General features: G+C 47.8%; 2 protein-coding genes across 5 annotated transcripts in view; one reads left to right on the top strand and one right to left on the bottom strand.

The window, feature by feature from the left end:
* Positions 1-13574, bottom strand: part of BICRAL (BICRA like chromatin remodeling complex associated protein) — a 121629-nt gene extending 108055 nt beyond the window's left edge. For 2 of the 4 annotated variants that reach the window (XM_016955520.4, XM_054685827.2), the window contains exon 1: positions 11000-11138. The gene's annotated coding sequence lies outside the window, so the exon portion shown is untranslated. Of the gene's footprint in view, positions 1-71; positions 2527-10999; positions 11139-13559 lie in introns of those variants that run through there. The other 2 variants (XM_063812427.1, XM_024357216.3) reach the window with 2 other exon arrangements.
* Positions 13337-15422, top strand: TBCC (tubulin folding cofactor C). Its single transcript, XM_518477.8, has one exon. The coding sequence runs from the start codon at positions 13756-13758 to the stop codon at positions 14887-14889; it is 1134 nt and encodes a 377-aa protein (XP_518477.3). The 5' UTR covers positions 13337-13755; the 3' UTR covers positions 14890-15422.
* Positions 15423-22700: the final 7278 nt, after the last annotated feature.

Raw genomic sequence — 22700 nt, 5'->3', positions numbered from 1 at the left:
CCCAAAGTGCTGGGATTACAGGGTTAAGCCACCACACCTGGCCATAAATCATCTCTTTAACAAGCACTTACTGTGTACCTCCTGTGTCCCAGGTGCTGTGTGAGGGACACAGCATGGAATAAAACACATCCTTGCTTGGAGAAGCTCAAGCTGCAGAAGAGATACCTGTAAACAGATACTGACTTCACACACTCATAATCATCTAACCAGAACCAACAGAGGGCGAAACCCAGATAGGCTTCCCAGAAGAGGAGGAATTTATAAAACAGATCTTGTAGGAGGCAAGTGCCTTGTTATGCAGAGAAGATGAGGCATAGGATCACAGAGGAACCCAGGAGTAAGCAGCATGTGTAAAGGGACCTACCAGCTCGCTCCAAACCTTCTCCTCCAGGTTCACTCTGTCAGGCACCAAGATCACCACAGACCCAGTTCCACAAACTGGAACCTTCTACAACTCTTGCTTCCAGTTAATCACTGAGTCCTGTCTAGTCTCCTTCCAAATCTCTCAGACACTCCCCCTTCTTTCCTCTATCTTTACTCCCATCATCGCAGCCCAATGCCATTTCTCTCTGCCTCCTGCAATGGCCTCCAAACTAACATCTGTTTATTTTTGTCCATGTAAATCCACTTCACACAGAGCATCCAGACTGATCCTTGTTAAAGGGGGAAAAAAGGAAAAATAATGTGATGCTCTCATCATCCTGCTTAAGCCCTTTGGCAGCTCCAGTGCCTTCAAGATTAAGCTGAAACTTCCTAACAGGATTTACAAAGCCCTTGGTGGGCTGGCCCCTGCTCACCTCTCTAACCTCATCTCTGATCTCCACTTCCAGCTTTGAAGTGCTTCAGTTCCTGACACAGTGGCTTATAACCCTGGTTGCCCATGAGAACCACCTGGGGAGCTTTAAGAAATACTGATGCCAAGGCCCCACTCCCAGAGATTCAGATTTACTCAAGGGGCATTAGGATGCTGTAAAGCCTCCACGAGATATCAATGAGCAGCTAGGGTTGAGAACATTGCTTTAGCCTGACACGTCTCTGTCTCATGTCCAGGTTTGTTGCACATGACCTGTCTGTTGCTGGAAGCACTGGAGCTCTCCTAGCCTCCTGGCCAGAAGGCAGAGACTTTTTGGTCTCTCTCATTCACTGCTGTAGTCCCAACACCTAGAAAAGTGCCTAGAACATAGTGGGTACTCCATAAATACCTGCAGAAAGAAAGAATGAATATGTGACTCTGCTTTCACCCTTCACCTGGATAGATGCCACTCAATTCTTTTTTCTTTTTTCTTTTTTTTGGACCCCCACTCCGTCATAAGGACCCAGCTTATATTTCCCAAAAGATAGTCCTGATTCTCCTGGTGTGAGATAGGTTACTCTGTATAATTTCAGCACTCGAGATTTCCATTGTAGTGTAAATCATACCACATTGTAATTATCTGTATCTCTTACTTAGCTTCTGAGCTCTGAGGGAGCCCAGTCTGTGTGTTCACCAATACACCTGCACCATCTGGCAAAGTGCCTTAAAAAGTGCAGCACGAATACATGGAAGTGAACAGACACAGTGTGCTGGATGACAGCAGACCTTGGTGTGGCTGGAGTAGGGCGCTGGTGGGACATGAGGCTGGTGAGGTACACCGCAGGCCAGATGCAAGAGGCCCAGCATTCACACTAAGGAGTCTGAACTGTATGAGACAATAGAGAGCCAGCAGAGGTTTTAAGTGACACAATCGGCTTGCATTTTAGGGCAATAACTGGCTACAGTATAGAGAACTGGGGGATTCAGGGAAGCCCAAGGGTAACGAGACCAGATGGGAAACTGTAACAACAGCCCAGGGAGAAGAAGATGAGGAAGGAGCCAAACCTGAAGAGAGGGAGCCAGGCCAGAGAGACAGAGAGAGAGATCAGAGAGCATTAACAGTATTTGTCGACTGGGTGGACCAGTGAGAGAGAAGGAGGTGCTGTGGTTGGCTCTGATCCCCCGTTTGGAAGACTATGGATTTGGTGTCATGAGCATGGTCAGATGTAGTCTCATGATTACACAGGCAGTGTCAGAAGCCTGAACTCAGGAGCCAGACTGCCTCCATTCAAATCTTAGCTCTAGTTGCTTCTTGGCCTTTTGGCTAAGACCACGTACAAATCTTAACTCTACGACTTAGCTAGCTCTCAGGCCTGGGGAAGTCAGCTTCACTTCAGTTCTTCATCTGTTAAATGAGAATAATAGTAGTATGTACATCACAGGGATGTTGTGAAGATTCAATGTGGTAAAACATGTAAATAGCCATTTCCTGGCACATAGCAAATGCCACATAAGAGTTAACAGGCTGGGTGCGGTGGCTCATGCCTGTAATCCCAGCAATTTGGGAGGCCGAGGCAGACAGATCACTTGAGGCCAGGAGTTCGAGATCTTTCTGGCCAACATGGCAAAACCCCATCTCTACGAAAAATACAAAAATTAGCCGGGCATGGTGGCCAGAGCCTGTAATCCCAGCACTATGGGAGGCCGAGGCAGGTGGATCACGAAGTCAGGAGATCGAGACCATCCTGGCTAACAGGGTGAAACCCCGTCTCTAGTAAAAATACAAAAAATTAGCTGGGGCATTGTGGCAGGCGCCTATAGTCTCAGCTACTCAGGAGGCTGAGGCAGGAGAATGGGGTGAACCTGGGAGGCGGAGCTTGCAGTGAGCTGAGATTGCTCCATTGCACTCCAGCCTGGGTGACAGAGGGAGACTCCATCTCAAAAAAAAAAAAGAGTTAAAAAAAAACTATTTATATAGAGCATGGTAGATTATCTGCACAAAGATGGCTGCCAACAGTTCTTTCCATCCCTCTAAGTGACTCTTGCTCCATCCATCAAAAAAAGCAGTCCATTTCTCCTTCCCTTGAAGCTGGGCTGGCTTTGTGATATACTCTGACCATATGAATGCAATAGAAGTGTCACTGTACCAATTCCAGCCAAAGCCACAGGAGGCCTGGTGGCATCTGCTTTTGCCCCCTTGGAAGCCAGCCACTGTGAAAAGAAGCTTGAACTCCACTACTGAATAACAAGAGCTCAAAGAGAGAGGGAGAGAGGGAGGGTGGGGGAGGGGGGGGAGAGGGGGAGAGGGAGAGAGGGGGGAGGGGGGAGAGGGGGAGAGGGAGAGAGAGAGAGAGAGAAAGAGAGAGAGAGCGCGCGCGAGAGCCAAGCGAGAGACAGCGCAAGCATGTGCACATGGGGAGAAAAAGCCAGGTGCCCCATCCCACAGCCAGCACCAAGGCCCCAGATGTGTGAGTGAAGCCATCTTGGAGGCTCCAGTACCAGTTGAACCCACAGAATTGTGAGAAATTATGGCTGTGTAAGCCAGTAAGCAGTAAGTTTTGGGGTGAGTTGTTACCCAACAATCAGTAACTCAGACTTACGTATAGAAAAAAAAAAGATCTCTGGGGCAATAAGAACCTCATTTTGGGCCATCCTAAACATGAGGTGTTTGGGATAGTGGATAGTTACATGGAAACATCTAGAAAGCAGTTGGAAGATCAGGTCTGGGCTCAAGAGAGAGGCAGAGGGAGGAGCTGGGGATCTGAGAGTCAATCAGCACATGAACAGGACTTGGCACCCTGGGAGAAGGTAAGCTTGCCAAAGGAGGTGAGAGGAACAAGAAAAGAAATAGAATTCTGGCCTCACTTATATTTAAGGGATGGACACAGAGAAGTTTATCAGGGATGAATAAAGAACCAAGAAAGAACCAGGGAGATAAACTCCTGCTGTGAGAAGAAGGGGTAATCAAATACTTAGGGCTACAAAGAGCAATGCATTTGAAAATTAGGAAGGAATGGGAATAGGGCAATTTCCGTTTCAAATACAATGGCAGGGGCAGAAGTCCGATAAGTGGCTAAGGAGGGAATGACGATTGAGAAACTGGACACAGCAAATGTAGACTATTGTTTTAAAAGTCTATTGTTAGGGGAAGAAAGTTAGAACATCACTTGGGTGGATGATAGGACAAAAGGTAAATTGTTTTAAGTTGAGGAAACTTGCTTGTGAGAGGAGATGCCAAAGAAAAGAGAGATTAAAAATCCTGAAGAAAGAGGTGACTGGGCCGGGCGCGGTGGCTCACGCCTGTAATCCTAACACTTTGGGAGGCCGAGACGGGTGGATTGCCTGAGCTCAGGAGTTCAAGACCAACCTGGGCAACACGGTGAAACCCTATCTCTACTAAAATACAAAAAAAAATTAGCCGGGCGTGGCGGCGTGCACCTGTAATCCCAGCTACTTGGGATGCTGAAGCAGGAGAATCGCTTGAACCCAGGAGGCGGAGGTTGCAGTGAGCTGAGATCACGCCATTGCACTCCAGCCTGGGCAACAGAGCAAGACTCCATCTCAAAAAAAAAAAAAAAAGAAAGAGGTGACTGGTGGCTCGAGGTCCCAGGCAATGGAAGGGAGAGGACAGAGAACCCTGGTGGGAGCTTTGCCCTGAGTGAGAAGGAGAGAGACAAAGAGGTGGGTCTTCACAGATAAGTTAGAAGTGAGAGGGGAGGCATGTGGAGGTCCTATCTGGCCATCTCTTTTCTGTGAAGAGTAGGTACGGTCATCTGCTGACAGGCAGTGAGGGTCTTGGGGAGAATGGTGTTCACTTCTAAAGAGTTTTATAGGAAATGCATGAGGGGCTGCAGGAGTCAAGCCCAGACTCTTCAGAGACACCACCTTCCAGGGATACCCCACCTCCTGAGGAGTAGGCTCTTCACATGAGCTTTTCTCCTCTGACCTGCCCCAAATCCCATTGTCTTCTCTTGAGCTGGTCTCCTGCTTAGATTGCCCCACCTGGGAAGCTCTCATTCATTCCCAACTTCATTCTCCAAGTATTTGCTCAACATCCACACCATACCCAGCCCCATTTCTCTGGACAACATACTCTCCCTATTCCCCCAGGGTTTTCAAACCTTCTGCACACTTTCCAGACCCCCTACCTCCACCCTTTTCTCCTCATACTCAGCATGAGACCTCACTGTCTGCTTTATAGAGGACGCAGAAACTATCAGAGTCATCTACCAACTACCATACATTTTCCTGCACCTGTACTCCCCTTTTCCTTTTCTATAAAGAAATGCTGATGCGGCATTTTAAAATTGCAGTTTAACTTAGGGAGGTCTTGATCAGCTGTTTTTGCTTTTGTTTAGAGACAGGGTCTCGTTTTGTTGCCCAGGCTGAAGTGCAGTGGCACGATCATGGCTCACTGCAGCTCCAACTCCTGGGATCAAGCGAGCTTCCTACCTCAGCCTCCTGAATAGCTGCAACTATAGGTGCATGCCACCATGCCCAGACAATTTTTTAAAACATTTTTTTGTAGAGACAGGGTCTCACTATGTTGCCCAGGCTGGTCTCAAACTCTTAGCCTCAAGCAATCCTTTTGCCCCAGCCTTCCAAAGTGCTGGCATTACAGGCATGAACTGCCATGCCCAGCCTTGATCAGCACATTTTAAATGCAATAAATAGAATAGAAAATAGGGTCCACTGCACATAGTAAGAGTATTTATTGTTTCTTAAAACATCTGTTTCAATTATGACACATCTGTTACTATGAGTTGACGTCAAAAAGTCTATGTATGGCACGGTGGCTCACACCTGTAATCCCAGCACTTTGGGAGGCCGAGATGGGCGGATCACAAGGTCAGGAGATCCAGACCATCCTGGCTAACACAGTGAAACCCCGTCTCTACTAAAAATACAAAAAAATTAGCCAGGCGTGGTGGCGGGCGCCTGTAGTCCCAGCTACTCGGGAGGCTGAGACAGGAGAATGGCATGAACTCGGGAGGTGGAGCTTGCAGTGAGCCCAGATTGTGCCACTACACTCCAGCCTGGGCAACAGAGCAAGACTCCGTCTCAAAAAAAAAAAAAAAGTTTCTGTATGTTAGCAAATTCTCATTAAAAACTTCAAACACGGCCTGTAATCCCAGCACTTTGGGAAGTGCTCATGCCTTCCCATGAAGTGTAGTGGCTCATGCCTGTAATCCCAGCACTTTGGGAAGTGCTCATGCCTTCCCATGAAGTGTAGGGGCTCATGCCTGTAATCCCAGCACTTTGGGAAGCTGAGGCGGGCAGATCACCTAAGGTCAGGAGTTCAAGACCAGCCTGGCCAACATGGTGAAACCCCATCTCTACTAAAAATACAAAAATTAGCTGGGTGTGGTGGCGCACACCTGTAATCCCAGCTACTCAGGAGGCTGAGGAAGGAGAATCACTTGAACCCGGGAGGCGGGGGTTGCACTGAGCCAAGGTCGTGCCACCGCACTCCAGCCTTGGTGACAGAGTGAGACCCCGTCTCAAAAAAAACAAACAAGTTCAAACAACAGTGCAATAGAGAGGATGTCCCTCCTCCTATCTATAACTACTCCTTGCACCTGTGTTTTAAGTGCCATTTCCTCCAGCTTTTCCAGGACCCTTACGTGCTTTATGTCTTCTCTCTTGTTAATTCCTACTCACGCTTTCCCGTTCAGCTCAACCCCCTCCGAAGCTTTCCATGACCATCCCAACAAGGCAACCCCCACCACTAGTGGGCTCCTTGTAACTCTTTCTTTTATAGCAATGATTGGCCAAGTGTAGTAGCTCATGCCTGTAATCCCAGCACTTTGGAAGGCCGAGGCAGGAGGATCCCTTGAAGCCAAGAGTTCAAGACCAGACTGGGCAACACAGCAAGACCCTGTCTCTACAAAAACATTTAAAAATCAGGCCAGGCATGGTGGCTCATGCCTGTAATCCTAGCACCTTGGGAGGCTGAGGTGGATGGATCACCTGAGGTCAGGAGTTCGAGACCAGCCTGGCCAACATGGTGAAACCAGTCTCTACTAAAAATACAAAAAATTAGCCAGGCATGGTGGCAAGTGCCTGTCGTCCCAGCTACTCGGCAGGCTGAGGCAGCAGAATCACTTGAACTTGGGAGGCGGAGGTTGCAGTGAGCCGCGATTGCACCACTGCACTCTAGCCTGGGTGACAGAGCAAAACTCCGTACCCCACCAACCAAAAAAAAAAAAAAAAAGTCAGCTGGGGGCAGGGCACTGTGGCTCACACCTGTAATCCCAGCCCTTTGGGAAGCAGAGGCAGGTGGATCACCTAAGGTCAGGAGTTGGAGACTAGCTGGCCAACATGGCAAAACTCTGTTTCTACTAAAAATACAAAAATTAGCCACACATGGTGGTGTGTGCCTGTAATCCCAGCTACTAAGGAGGCTGGGGCAGGAGAATTGCTTGAACCTGGGAGGTGGAGGCTGCAGTGAGTCGACATGGCGCCACTGCACTCCAGCCTGGGAAACAGTGAGACTCAATCTAAAAGAAAAAAAATTAGCTGGGCACGGTGGCATGCATCTGTAGTCCCAGCTACTCAGGAGGCTGAAATGGGAGAATTGCTTGAGCCCAGGAGTTTGAGGCTGCAGTGAGCTATAATTATGCCACTGCACTCCAGCTTGGGTGAGAGAGAGACCCAGTCTCAGCAAGCAAAGAACACATTTTACATGTTTTTGTGACTATTTGCCCAAATTAGGCCTTCTTAAGGAGGACAGGGACGATGTCTGTTTTTATCCACCTTGGCAGTCTTAGGGCCTCCCTGGCTCAGTGCTGGGCACAGTAGTGCTTAATAAACAGATGTTTAGATAAATAAACACGTGCCAGCCTATGTGCTAGACGTTAAGTGTACAATGATGAAAAAAGTTTCAGAAGGTCAAGGGCGTTGAGGCGGAGGAGAGAGCCAGGGGCAAAGGCAGAAGGAAAAGGCTGCTCCTGTCCTGCTTCCCAACAACAGGACCTGCCTGCACAACTGTCACCTTTCACTGTCTTCCTGCCAGAAAGCAGCCAAGGTAGGAAGATTTGCCTAACATTTGATAATTTTGATGTGCACAGCTCTTTAATGAATGCTTTACATCCCATATATAGTCAAGACTTGCTGAAAGATGAATAGGTGATGCTTCTTTCTGGCATCAAACTACTAGAAAAAGGGGCTTGGCTGGGCGTGGTGACTCATGCCTGTAATCCCAGCACTTTGGGAAGCTGAGGCGGGCGGATCATCTGAGGTCAGGAGTTCAAGACCAGCCTGACCAACATGGAGAAACCCCGTCTCTACTAAAAATACAAAATTAGCCCGGCATGGTGGCGCATGCCTATAATCCCAGCCTCTTGGGAGGCTGAGGCAGGAAAATCGCTTGAACCCAGGAGGCGGGGGTTGCGGTGAGCCAAGATCATGCCACTGCACTCCAGCCTGGGCAACAAGGGCAAAACTCCGTCTCAAAAAAAATATAAAAAAAAAAAAGAAAAGAAAGAAAAAGGGTCCTTTTATTTGCCTGGGTGTGGCTGGTATCTTCCACCAGTGCAGGGTCCCTGATAAACTCCAGAGAACACCAAAGGGCCTATTCGTTTATTGTTTACCATACCCAAAGACTGTTTTCCTTTGCTTAAATGCTTTCACTACTTACTTCTTGAGGCATATAACTACAATCATGAGATTCCCTTGGTAACATTAAAAGATCAAATAAATACAATAGACGTTTAAAATTTAACAAATACTGTATAGAGATGCAACCAGCAAAATCCAGACTGTGGGAAACTCTACTGAACAAATGACCAAGCTGCTTCAACAAAACAATTTAGAGAAAAAGGAACCCACACAGTGAAAGTGATTTAAAGCTCTCCACCCAGGACACGGGTCCTCCCACGCCTGAGGCCAATGCTGCCAGGACCTTGGGGTTGGAGGGGGACTTGGCTGACCACATCTTTCAAATAAAGCTGTTTGTCTAACTAAAAAAAAAAAAAAGTGATTTAAGGGACACAATAACTAAATGCAGTGTATGGAACTTGTTTGGATCCTTATTCAAATAAAATAACTTTAAAAAAAGGAAACTGGGCAAGGGGAGGGAGAGCATTAGGACAAATACCTAATGCATATGGGGCTTAAAACCTAGATAACAGGTTGATAGGTGCAGCAAACCACCATGGCACATGTATACCGATGTAACAAAACTGCACATTCTGCACATGCATCCCAGAACTTAAAGTATAAAAAAAAAAAAAAAAAAAAAAAAAGGCCGGGCGCGGTGGCTCACGCCTGTAATCCCAGCACTTTGGGAGGCTGAGGCAGGCGGATCATCTCAGGTCAGGAGTTCAAGACCAGCCTGGCCCAACATGGTGAAACCCCATCTGTACTAAAAATACAAAAAATTAGCCAGGCATGGTGGTGGGCACCTGTAATCCCAGCTACTCAGGAGGCTGAGGCACGAGAATCACTTGAACCCAGGAGGCGGAGGTTGCAGTAAGCCGAGATCGCGCCATTGCACTCCAGGCTGGGCGACAGAGCAAGACGTCGTCTTGAGAAAAAAACAAACGTATATTATGGGATAATCAGATGTGAATATAGACTGGCAATGTGCTATTAAGAAAATATTTTCTATGCTTTTTTGGAGTGTGGTGATGGCAATGTGGCTGTCTTAAAAGGGAAGTGGCCAGGCGTGGGGGCTCACACCTGTAGTCCCAGCACTTCCGGGGGCCGAGGTGGGCAGATCACTTGAGCCCAAGAGTTTAAGACCAGCCTGGGCAACACGGCAAAACCCTGTCTTTGCAAAAAAAATACCAAATTTAGCTGCAAGTGGTGGTGCACACCTGTAGTCCCGGCTACTCAGGAGGCTAAGGTGGGAGGATCACTTCAGCCTGGGAGGTCAAGACTACAGTAAGCCGTGATTGCACCACTGCACTTCAGCCTAGGTGACAGAGTGAGACCCTGTCTCAATTTAAAAAAAAAGAAAAGGGCCCAGGCACGGTGGCTCACACCTGTAATCCCAGAACCTTGGGAGGCAGAGGTGGGCAGATCATGAGGTCAGGAGTTCAAGACCAGCCTGGTCAACATAGTGAAACCCCGTCTCTACTAAAACTATATATATAAAAAAAAATTAGCCGGGCGTGGTGGTGGGCGCCTATAATCCTAGCTACTTGGGAGCCTGAGGCAGGAGAATCACTTGAACCTGGGAGGCAGAGGTTGCACAGAGCTGAGATCATGCCACTGCACTCTGGCCTGGGCAACAGAGCGAGACTCTGTCTCAAAAAAAAAAAAAAAGGAACTCCCAATCTTTTAGAGGTATATAGTGAAATATTTATAGACAATAAAATATGAAATAATATAATATAAGGGATGGGCCAAAAAATAATCAGGGTGAGAGGTGGGGAAGTGACTAGGGCTTTACAGGAAACAAGATTCTCGGTTGGTAACTGTTTTTTAAAAAGTTATTATTATTTTTATTGATATATAATAATTGTACATATTTATGAGGTACATGTGATATTTTGATACATGCATACAATATGTAATGGTCAAATTAGAATAATTGGGATATCTATTACTTCAAACATTTATCACTTCTTTGTGTTGGGAACATTTCAAATCCTTTCTTCTAGCTATTTTGAAATATACAATACATTATTGTTAACTCGAATTAGGCTACTGTGCTATCTGACACTAGAACTTATTCCCTCTATCTAACTTGTGCCTTTGTGCCCTTTAACCAATCTCACTTCATCTCCCTCCACTTCCCAGCCTCTGGTAACTATCATTCTACACTCCAACTCCATATGATCAACTTTTTCAGTTCCCACATACGAGTGAGAACATGTGATATTTTTCTTTCTGTTCCTGGCTTATTTACTTAACATCAGTTGGCAGTTGTTGAAGCTGGGTGATGGGTATGTGAGTCCTTGGAACACTCTTCTAATACCCTCTCCATGTTATATATGTTGGAAATTTTCAAAAAGTTAAAAGGGGGATCTAACAAATAGAACCATAAAGTATCTAAACTGTTGTTAAATAAACGGTAAAGTCCATAACACGTTAGAATTCTTTCATTTTTCAAGATGTCTACAAGAGAGCAGTACCTTGATTCACAAGCCCTTTGAGATATCATTGAAAGTAGGATGCAGAACTCAGAGCTGCTTGCCTTTTGCTACATTTCCCCCGTAATGCATTCCCCACTCTCCTTCCATCAAAACAGGCACTTACCTCTGACAAGCTGGGATATATTTCAAAGATGCATGCTGAATCCACTGCCCTTAAATGGCAGAGAGAGGATGCAAACACAGCCGGGCAATGCCAGCCATTTCGCAGCCTTCCTACTGTGTCTGAACTCAGAAACAGCTTTACCTCCATTTCTTGACCACATACCTCACAGCCTGCAGCTGTGCAGGGGGGCTGTAAAGAACTGTCCAGCCAGTGCTTCACAATGACCATATCACTCACTGACCCCTTTCCACTACTCCTCACATCAGTCTTTGAAACTGCCCCTAACACACTGGGTCACCTGGGTGACCTGTCAAGCTCTGTTTTTAACTGTTTCCTTTTCTTAAAAGTTCGAACTAACCAACTTCAAGTATTTAGAAACTTCCCAAGTCTACTGGATTGTAGCAAAAACCTGTTGATAGACAGAAATGAAGTTCTTGAAAGGGTTTAATAACATTCAATTCCACTTGGGATACAGCCAACACTTACAACACCCATAGATTCACTATGCCTAATACCGAAATGTTATCTCACTCCAGCTGCAACCTCCAAGTCCAATAAACCTTCTTTAAAGCTACAAACGTTCTTAATTTGAGTGAGACAGGTTCAACCTGAAAAACTTAAAAGGTCAGGTTGTTTTTTTCTAGAAAAATAAATCTTCTCTAAAGCTTCTTTGCTTAAATCAACATTTCATAAAATAAAGCAGCTATTGCAATTCCTCCACGACTTGGACAATATAACTAGCTTTCTTGTCCACCAGCTTTCAGACCCACAGTTTTGTGAAATAAACCTGCTTTTCTGGAAAAAAAAAAAAAAAAAAGGGCCAGGCACAGTGGCTCACGCCTGTAATCCCGGCACTATGGGAGGCCGAGGGGGGCGCATCACCTGAGGTCGGGAGTTCGAGACGAGCCTGACCAACATGGAGAAACCCCGTCTCTACTAAAAATACAAAATTAGCCGGACATGGTGGCGCATGCCTGTAGTCCCAGCTACTCGGGAGGCTGAGGCAGGAGAATCACTTGAACCCGGGAGGCGGATAGCGGTGAGCCGAGATCGCGCCATTGCACTCCAGCCTGGGCAACAACAGCATAACTCCGTCTCAAAAAAAAAAAAAAACAAAATAAAACAAAAAAGCAAAAACAGAAGCCTCACCTAATCTGCCCATAAAACAAGACTAGTGAAAACGATGACTATGCACAAGAGTTAGCACCATTGTTTTTCGGCACCCCCTTTTCCATCGGGTGCACGCAGGCACGCGGACACACAAGCCTCTCCCCTGCCCCCGCGCCCCGCCTGCGCGGGGAATCTGCCACACGGTATGAACTGTGCTCTCAGCGGAGAAATACTCTGTTTGGCCCAGCAATTTACGTGTGTTTTGTTTGTTTTAAGTGGGAAGGAAAGGAAGAGAGTGGGGCGTGAAAACGGGAGATCAGTTTTAACTCAGATTTAATTCAATGGTTCGCGTTTCCTCCCATCTTTCTCTGCATCAAAATGCAGGTAGATCGGTGAAATTTCAAGTTTCTTGGGTCGTTAAATACCCCAATTTAAACGATGGAGGCTGGGAACTGGGGATATAAGGAGGAAACCTAGGGTTGGAAGGGCGGGCAGGGTTAAACAGGTTCGGGAGCTCCGCAGATCTGAGCGAAGCATGCGAGGCTGCCGCGCCCGGGCAGCGGCTGCGTCTCGGGTTCTCGCCCTGCCCGCTGCCTCGGGTTTTTGCCAGTGACTGCGCCGTCTTGGCTGCCCACCCACACCTCGGGTTGGTCCCGACTTTAGGCTAGGCCATTCACTTCCGGTGACAAATCCCTCCCACCACCCCTAGAAATAATGTACCGCTTCTCCCACCGCTTTCCTAAGACCGACCGCCCCAGAGAGCCACGGAGCCCGGGGCTAGGGTCTCACCCCAGCGCGGCCGGCGACGCCCAGCTGCGGAGGGAGTGGCCGGGACCGAGCTCGGGGACGGCAGGGAAGAAAGAGGAAGGGGGTGTGGATCTCACCTTCCCCCGCCCCCACCCCTCCGACTGCAGCAATTGGCCAAAAAAATAGTAATCCTTTTATAGACTCCCCCAGGGCCCCTCGAACCAGGTTGCAGTGAGGAACCCAGTCTCTCCCATCGCAGTGCCCCTTGCCTTCTCCTGCCCTAGTAACTGCCTGCGGGGATCCAGGAGCCCCTAGGCCGCGCCGAACTGCAGTGGATAGGGGGGAGGGGGGCGGTAAGGATGAGGGCTACGGGGCGGCAGAAATGGGTTGGGGGAAGGGGTGGTGGAAGGGAAAAGAAAAAACCGGAGGCATGCAAGCGGCTCCCTAACCAGCTGTTCCAGCTGCTGCTTCCTCCGGCGCGGGCCGGGCGGTGCAATATTCCCCCCCCCTCCATCTTTCTCACCACTACCTGTCCCCCCAACCCACCACACGCACTCATCCCTCCCACCCACACCCCTAGTAGCGGATCTCCGGCCTGTAAGGGGGTAGTAGGGAGGAGCTGGGGGGAGGGGGAGGCCTGCGAGTTTCTAACCTTGTTCTTATAAACAAACCCACATGTGCAGCTGCCGCTGCTGCAACTCACCCCACAATCCCGGATATAAGTCCTGCCCCTTTAAGAGGAAAAAAAAGATTCCCCCGCCTGCCTCCCACCCCACCCATCCACAAGAACCTTTGTCTTCCCACCCCCATAGTCAGTCGGCCCCGCCCCATCTCCCCGCCCCCTCCGACGCAGAGGAACCAATAGGCGAAGAAAATAAGGCCGGGGGTCTGACATCATCATGTTAGGCCAATCACCGGACGCGTTGGTGGGAGGCCTCACGGACAGCGCGCCCGGAGGAAGGAAGACAAGAGAGAGGAAGCTTGAAGCCAATATGGAGTCCGTCAGTTGCTCCGCTGCTGCTGTCAGGACCGGAGACATGGAGTCCCAGCGGGACCTGAGCCTGGTGCCTGAGCGGCTTCAGAGACGCGAACAAGAACGGCAGCTGGAAGTTGAAAGGCGGAAACAAAAGCGGCAGAACCAGGAGGTAGAGAAGGAGAACAGACACTTTTTCGCCGCCACCTTTGCTCGGGAGCGAGCGGCCGTGGAAGAGCTTCTGGAGCGCGCGGAGTCGGTCGAGCGACTGGAGGAGGCGGCCTCTCGGCTCCAGGGGCTGCAGAAACTAATCAACGACTCAGTTTTTTTCCTAGCCGCTTACGACCTGCGGCAGGGACAAGAGGCGCTGGCGCGGCTGCAGGCGGCCTTGGCCGAGCGGCGCCGGGAGCTGCAGCCCAAGAAGCGTTTCGCTTTCAAGACCCGGGGAAAGGATGCTGCTTCGTCTACCAAAGTAGACGCGGCTCCTGGCATCCCCCCGGCAGTTGAAAGCATACAGGACTCCCCGCTGCCCAAGAAGGCGGAAGGAGACCTCGGCTCCAGCTGGGTCTGCGGTTTCTCCAACCTGGAGTCCCAAGTCTTGGAGAAGAGAGCCAGCGAGTTGCACCAGCGCGACGTTCTTTTGACCGAACTGAGCAACTGCACGGTCAGACTGTATGGAAATCCCAACACCCTGCGGCTAACCAAGGCCCACAGCTGCAAGCTGCTCTGCGGTCCGGTGTCTACCTCTGTTTTCCTGGAAGACTGCAGTGACTGCGTGCTGGCAGTGGCCTGCCAACAGCTCCGCATACACAGTACGAAAGACACCCGCATCTTCCTGCAGGTGACCAGCAGGGCCATCGTGGAGGACTGCAGTGGGATCCAGTTCGCCCCTTACACCTGGAGCTACCCGGAGATCGACAAGGACTTCGAGAGCTCTGGTTTAGATAGGAGCAAAAATAACTGGAACGATGTTGACGATTTTAACTGGCTGGCCCGGGATATGGCCTCCCCAAACTGGAGTATTCTTCCTGAAGAGGAGCGAAATATCCAGTGGGACTAAGCAGTTGTCACTCTGTTCTTCACTCCTACCAAATACTTTCCACGTTGGACTTTCCCCCTTATTGGGTCTCGAAGTTTACTTATTGTCACACTGTGTGTTTTCAGCATTTTAAGGCTAGAGATTGTAATGGGCTCCTACTTGTAATTTCCATTAAATTCGTAACAGGTATAACACTAAAGCATTTTTGCTATTTTCGTCATGCCTTTGAGACTGAGTCTTACTCCATCCCCCAGCGTGGTGGCGCGCTGGGATTACAGGCGCGCGCCACCACGCGAACTTGTATTTTCAGTAGAGACGGGGTTTCGCCATGTTGTCCGGGCTGCTCTCGAACTCCTGACCTCAGGTGATCCACCCGCTTCAGCTTCCCAAAGTGCTGGCATTACAGGCGTGAGCCACCACGCCAGGGCTTTATTTATTTATTTTTACCACAATAGTTTGAAGCAGTAAGGGGGAAGGAGGGTGATTATATTGTTTTGTAATAGTTTGTGATACTTGAAACATCACGGTGCATAATAAAGTAGGTCTGCAATAAATACATGGGTTTGTTTGTTGTGTGTGTGTGTGTGTGTTTTGTTTTTTGTTTTTAAAGAGATGGGCTCTCCTTATGTTGCCCAGGCTGGTTTCGAACTCTTGGACCTCAAGCAATTCTTCTGCCTCAGCCTCCCAAAACACTCGGATTACAGACAGTAACCAGCGGTGTCAGGGTATAGATACATGTTTAATAAATTCCAGAGCTGAGCCCGGGGGCCTGCAATCCCAGCACTTGGGAGGCTGAGGTGGGCAGATCACTTGAGGTCAAGAGTTGGAGACCCGGTGCCAGGTGAAACCCTGTCTCTACTAAAAACACAAAAATTAGCCGGGCATGATAGTTCACACCTGTAGTCCCAGCTACTCAGGAGAACTGCTTGAACCTGGGAGACAGAGGTTGTCGTGAGCTGACATCACGCCACTGCACTCCAGCCTGTGTGGCAGAGTGAGACGCTGTCTCAAAAACAAAAAACCATAGGTAATTCCTTTGTCCCTAGACATTCAGTTCCTTCGGAGAGCCATCACTCTTTACGTGTTTCTTTTTTTTTTTTTTTTTTGAGACAGAGTTTCGCTCTTGTTGCCCAGGCTGGAGTGCAGTGGCGTGATCTCAGCTCAGTGCAACCTCAGCGTCCCTGGTTCAAGTGACTCTCCTGCCTCAACCTCCCGAGCAGCTGGGATTACAGGAGCCCGCCACCATGCTCGGCTAATTTTTTGTATTTTTAATAGAGGATTTCACCATGTTGGCAAGACTGGTCTTGAACTCCTGACCTCGGCTGATCCACCTGCCTCAGCCTCCCAAAGTCCTGGGATTATAGGCGTGAGCCACTGTGCCCGGTCCTTTTTTTTTTTTTTTTCCTTTATTTCTTTGAGACAGGGTCTGGGTGAAGGACCTTCTGGGCTCAAGATATCCTCCAACCTCAGCCTCCCAAGTAGCTGGGACTACAGGTGCACCCCATCACCCCCGGCTAATTTGTGTATTTTTTGTAGAGAGGGCTTCATCATGTTGCCCAGGCTGGTCTCGAACTCCTGAGCTCAAGCAATCTGTCCCCCGTGGTCTTCCAAGTGCTGGGTGGTGGTGCGTGTTTGTAATCCCAGCTACTCGGGATGCTGAGGCATGAGAATCCTTTGAACCTGGCAAGAAGGGGTAGCAGTGAGCCATTACTGTGCCATTGCATTTCCAGAGCAAGACTCTGTATAAAAAAAAAAAAAAGAAAGGGGGTGGTGCCAGGCGCGGTGGCTCATCCCTGTAATCCCAGCACTTTGGGGGGCCAAGGCAGGTGGATCACCTGAGGTCAGGAGTTCGAGACCAGCCTGGCCAACAGGGTGAAACCTCGTCACTACTAAAAATACAAAAATTAGCCGGGCATGGTGGCACACACTTGGAATCTCAGCTACTTGGGAGACTGAGGCAGGAGAATATCTTGAGCCCAAGAGGCAGAGGTTACAGTGTGCTGAGATTGTGGCGCTGCACTCCAGCCTGGGCGACAAGAGCAAAACTCCATCTCAAAAAAAAAAGAAAGAAATTTTTGGGTCTTTGCCAGTTTGATGGTTACAAAATATTACCTTCCTCTACTAGTAATGGTAATCATCTCCTAACTCATCTCCGCATCTCCAATTTCTGAACTATTCTGCATACAGCTACTAAATTAGTTTTCTTAAAGTATGTCACTCCTGATCTTTAGATCACTTCTGAGATTCTTATTATCTGATAGACTTCCTGGCCTGGAAGACAAGCCCCTCCACAATCTGTTTCAGCCTACTGTTCTTACATGATGTTTTACTGTTTCATCACACACATTTCATGCACCAGCTAGTCTGAACTAATACCCATTAATCAAACACAATGTATCAGTCAGGGCTCTGGCAGGAAACAGATGGCTTGCTCAAAATGGATACTTTGAGAAGAGCTTAATACAGGAGCTATTTACAAAGCTGTGGGCAGAGTATAAGAAAAGCAATCAGAGATGGTACAATATCTGTTACCATACTTAGGGCTGAAGGGACAAAAATGTTACCTGAATGCAGAGAGAGATAGACAGTTATTGAGCTACCTGACAGGAGTTTCAGTCCTCAGTGGAGGGATGCTGCCAATCCATGGTGACCTGGCAGGGAGAGAGCCATGGGAATTAAACAATGTCATTCTCTTTTATTGGTGCCTCCCGTTGGTGGAGCCCAACTGGAAATTTCAGGGCAAAGAAGTCTGCTGCCGCAGTCCATATGAGTCAGCTCCCAGGATGTAGAACAGGGTGGAGAAAAATGAAGAATGGATCTGGAGGAGGAAATAGAAGACACTAAGGGCAGGCCAGCGCTGTGGCTCATGCCTGTAATCTCAGCACTTCGGGATTGCCTTGGGATTTGCCTTGGGAGGCCAAGGCAGGTGGATCACCTGAAGTCGGGAGTTTGAGACCAGCCTGGCCAACATGGTGAAATCCCGTTTCTACTAAAAATACAAAAATTAGCCGGGCATGGTGGCAGGCGCCTGTAATCCCAGCTACTCAGGAGGCTGAGGCAAGATAATCGCTTGAACCTGGGAGGAGGAGGGTGCGGTGAGTCGAGACTGTACCACTGTACTCCAGCCTGAGTGCCAGAGCGAAACTCCATCTCAAAAAATAAATATTCAGTGCAAATAGTTTTTGCCGTATTTCCTGGCCTTTTCTCGAGCAGCGCCCACACAGATTGGGTCCCCATGCACTTGCCAAAATTTCATACAAGACAAATGTCACTTCCTCTGGGAAATCTGGGATTTTCCTTAGTCTCTTTTGAAAATGAGGCATGGGCCAGGCTTGGTAGTTCATGCCTGTAATCTCAGCATTTTGGGAGGCCTTGGTGGGAAGATCACTTGAGCTTAGGGGTTCAAGACCAGCCTGGGTAACATAGGAAGACTCTGTCTCTACAAAAAATACAAAAATTAGCTAGGCATGGTGGCACACGCCTGTGGTCCCAGCTACTCAGGAGGCTGAGGCGGGATGATTGCTTGAACCTAGAGGTCAAGGCTACAGTGAACTGTGATTGTGCCACTGCACTCCAGCTTGGGCGACAGAGTGAGACCTTGTCTCAATAAGAAAAAAAATGAGGAGGCCAGGAGCGGTGGCTCACGCCTGTAATCTCAACACTTTGGGTGGCTGAGGTGGGCAGATCACTTGAGGTCAGGAGTTCGAGACCAGCCTGGCCAACATGGTGAAACCCCGTGTCTACTAAAAATAGAAAAATTAGCTGGGCATGGTGGTGTGCACCTGTTATCCCAGCTACTCGGGAGGCTGAGGCCTGAGAATCACTTGAACCCAGGAGGCAGAGATTGCAGTAAGCCTAGATCACGCCACTGCACTCCAGCCTGGGTGGCAAAGCAAGACACTATCTCAAAAAAAAAAAAAAGGAAAAAGTTTAAAGAGAAACCAAGGAACGACCACTATGGAAAAGAACAGGGGAAACTTCTGGCCAATCAAAAAGTACTAAAGATTTACATAAAAGTTAGCTGTAATCTTTGAGGAGGGGAAATGAAGGAGGGAGGAGTAACTGCTTTTTCCCCAGCTTTGGTTACTGAAATTCTCCGGGGAGGGCCATTCACGCACATCTCATCAGAGATGGTAATTTCCAAGAAAGATGATTAGAAAGTTGGATGACTTTTAAGGTCCTTGAGCAGAGGAATGCTTATGGACATTACCAAGAACATTCCATAGAAGTTGCAGTTTAATAAACCTTAGCAAATCCAGTTCATGCACAAATTTCCCCCAGGAAGCTTTGACAGTTTAGCTTTTTTGTTGTTGTTGTTTTTTACAACAGGGTCTCACTCTGTTGTCTAGGCTGGAGTGCAGTGGTGCAATTATGGCTCACTGCAGCCTTGACCTCCCAGGCTCAAGCAATTATCCTACCTCAGCATCCTAAGTAGCCACCACACTCGGCTAATTTTTTTACTTTTTTTTGGAGAGCTGGGATGTCACCATGTTGCCCAGGCTGGTCTTGAACTCCTAGGCTCAAGGGATCCTCCCACCTTGGCCTCCCAAAGTGTTGAGGTTACAAGTGAGAACAAGCCAATTTAACTTTTTGACTGGGTACATGTTTAGTTTATGTTTGTTATTTATTTGTATTTTATTTTATTTTAATTTCTCTCTCTTTTTTTTTTTTTTTTGAGACGGAGTCTCGCTCTGTCACCCAGACTGGAGTGCAGTGGCCCGATCTCGGCTCACTGCAAGCTCCGCCTCCCGGGTTCACGCCATTCTCCTGCCTCACCCTCCCGAGTAGCTGGGACTACAGGCGCCCGCCACCACACCCAGCTAATTTTTTGTATTTTTAGTAGAGACGGGGTTTCACCACGTTAGCCAGGATGGTCTCGATCTCCTGACCTCATGATCCGCCCGCCTTGGCCTCCCAAAGTGCTGGGATTACAGGCGTGAGCCACCGTGGCTGGCCCACGCCCAGCTAATTTTTGTATTTTTAGTAGAGATGGGGTTTCACCATGTTGTCCGGGCTGGTCTCGAACTCCTGACCTCAGGTGATCCACCCACCTCTGTCTCCCAAAGTGCTGGGATTACAGGCATGAGCCACTGCGCCTGGCTGATTTTAGTTTCTCTTAATCTTCAATTTTGGTATGGTTATGGCATGAAATGTGTTTCCTGCCATGGAAACCCAAACTATAACATTACATCTCTGGAAACTATGGGCTAGACTTGACTTGGGTTCAATTGTGACTGACGTTAAAGAACCAACTGACTTCTTCAGTCCAATAACAGCTGTAAGACTGGGATACTGGGGCCGGGCGCAGTGGCTCACGCCTGTAATCTCAGCATTTTGGGAGGCTGAGGTGGGAGGATCACCTGAGGTCAGGAGTTCGAGACCAGCCTGGCCAACATGGCGAAACCCCATCTCTACTAAAAATACAAAAATTAGCCGGGCGTGGTGCATGCCTGTAATCCTGGCTACTCAGGAGGCTGAGGCAGCAGAATCATGTGAACCTGGGAGGCAGATGTTGTAGTGAGCTGAGATCGTGACACTGCACTGCAGCATGGGTGACAGAGCAAAACTCTGTCTCAAGGGAAAAAAGAAAAAAGAAGAAAAAACTGGGATATGTCCCCAGGGGCCTTAATAAAAAGTACTGGATGGGGCAGTAGCTCACCCCTGTAATGCTAGCACTTTGGGAGACTGAGGTAGGAGGATCACTTGAGCCCAGGAGTTAGAGACCAGCCTGGGCAACATGAGACCCTATCTCTAACACAAAATTAAAAAATTAGCCAGGCATGGTGGTGCATATCTGCGGTCCCAGCTACTCAGGGGGCTGAAGTAGGAGGATTTTTAAATTTTTAAATTTTTAATTTTTGTGGATAAGTAGTAGGTGTATAAATTTATGGGTTATTTGATACAATGAGTAATAGTAATGCAATGAGTAATAGTCACATCAGAGTAAATGGGGTGTCCATCCCCTCAAACATTTATCCTTTGTTACAAACAATCCAATGATACTCTTTTAGTTATTTTAAAATGTACAATTAAATTATTTTTGACTATAGTCACCTAGTTGTGCTAACAAATACTAGGTCTGATTCATTTTATTTTTATTTTTTCAGACAGGCTCTCGCTTTGTCACCCAGGCTGATGTGCAGTGGTGTGATCCTGGCTCACTGGAGGCTTGATCTCCCAGGTGTAAATGATCCTTTCACCTCAGCCTCCCCAGTAGCTGGGACTATAGGCCTGCACCACCGTGCCTGGCTAATTTTTAAATTTTTTTAGAGACAGTGTCTCCCTACGTTGCCCAGGCTGGTCTTAAACTCCTGGGCTCAAGTGACCCTTCCACTCCAGCCTCCAAAAGTGCTGGAGTTACAGAAGTTAGTTAGCCACTGTGCTCAACTCTGATTCATTTTTTCTAAGTAATTTTTTTTTTTTGAGACGGAGTTTCACTCTTGTTACCCAGGCTGGAGTGGAATGGCACAATCTCAGCTTGCTGCAACCTTTGCCTCCCGGGTTCAAGCGATTCTCCTGCCTCAGCCTCCCAAGTAGCTGGGATTACAGGCAGGTGCCACCACCCCCAGTTAATTTTGTATTTTTAATATGGATGGGGTTTCACTATGTTGGTCAGGCTGGTCTCAAACTCCTGACCTCAGGTGATCCACCCACCTTGACCTCCCAAAGTGCTGGGATTACAGGCGTGAGCCACCGCGCCCAGCCTTTAACTAATTTTTTGTACCCATTAACCATCCCCACTTGCCCCAGCCCCCACTACCCTTCCCAGCCTATGGTAATCATCCTTCTACTCTCTATTTCCATGGATTCAACTGTTTTAATTTTTAACTCCCACAAATAAATGAGAACGTTTGAAGTTTGTCTTTCTGTTCCTGGCTCATTTCACTTAACATAAAGACCTCCAGTTCCATCCATTTGTTGCAAATGACAGGATCCTGTTCTTTTTATGGCTGAATAGTAAGTACTCCATTGTATATATGTACCACATTTTCTTTATCCATTCATCTGTCGATGGACACTTACGTTGCTTCCAAATCTTGGCTATTGTGAACAGTGCTGCAACAAACATGAAAATGCAGATATCTCTTTGATGTACTGATTTCCTTTCTTTTGGGTCTCTACCTAGGAGTGGGATTGCTGGATCATATGGTAGCTCTAGTTTTAGTTTTTTGAGGAACCTCCTAACTGTTCTCCATAGTGGTTGTACTAATTTACATTCCCACCAACAGTGTACGAGGGTTCTCTTTTCTCCGCATGCTCACCAGCGTTTGCTATTGCCAGTCTTTTGGATAAAAGCCATTTTGACTGGGGGAAGATGATATCCCATTGTAGTTTTGATTTGCCTTTCTCTGATGATCAATGATGTTAAGCACCTTTTCATATGCCTGTTTGCCATTTGTATGTCTTCTTTTGAGAAATGTCTATTTAGACTTTTTGCCCATTTTTAAACTAGATTATTATATTTTTTCCTATAGAGTTGTTTGAGTTCCTTATATATTCCGGTTATTAATCCCTTGTCAGATGGGTAGTTTGCAAATATTTTTTCCCATTCTGTGGGTTGTCTCTTCACTTTGTTGATTGTTTCCTTTACTGTGCAGAAGGTTGTTAACTTGACATGATCCCATTTGTCCTTTTTATTTTTTTATTTTTTTATTTTTGGAGACAGAGTCTCGCTCTGTCACCCAGGCTGGAGTGCAGTGGTGCTATCTTGGTTCACTGCAGCCTCCGCCTCTTAGGCTCAAGTGATTCTTGTGCCTCACCCTCCTGAGTAGCTGGGACTAAAGGCATGTGCCACGATGCCTAGCTAATTTTTTTTTTTGAAACAGAGTCTT

This window comes from Pan troglodytes, chromosome 5 (assembly GCF_028858775.2).
Source record: "Pan troglodytes isolate AG18354 chromosome 5, NHGRI_mPanTro3-v2.0_pri, whole genome shotgun sequence".
Classification (NCBI taxonomy): Eukaryota; Metazoa; Chordata; class Mammalia; order Primates; family Hominidae; genus Pan; species Pan troglodytes.
This window is presented reverse-complemented; position numbering and strand designations above follow the sequence as displayed.

Excerpts from the sequence above, each read along its gene's own strand:
- TBCC (XM_518477.8), top strand. The coding sequence starts at position 13,756 with ATGTTAGGCCAATCACCGGACGCGTTGGTGGGAGGCCTCACGGACAGC.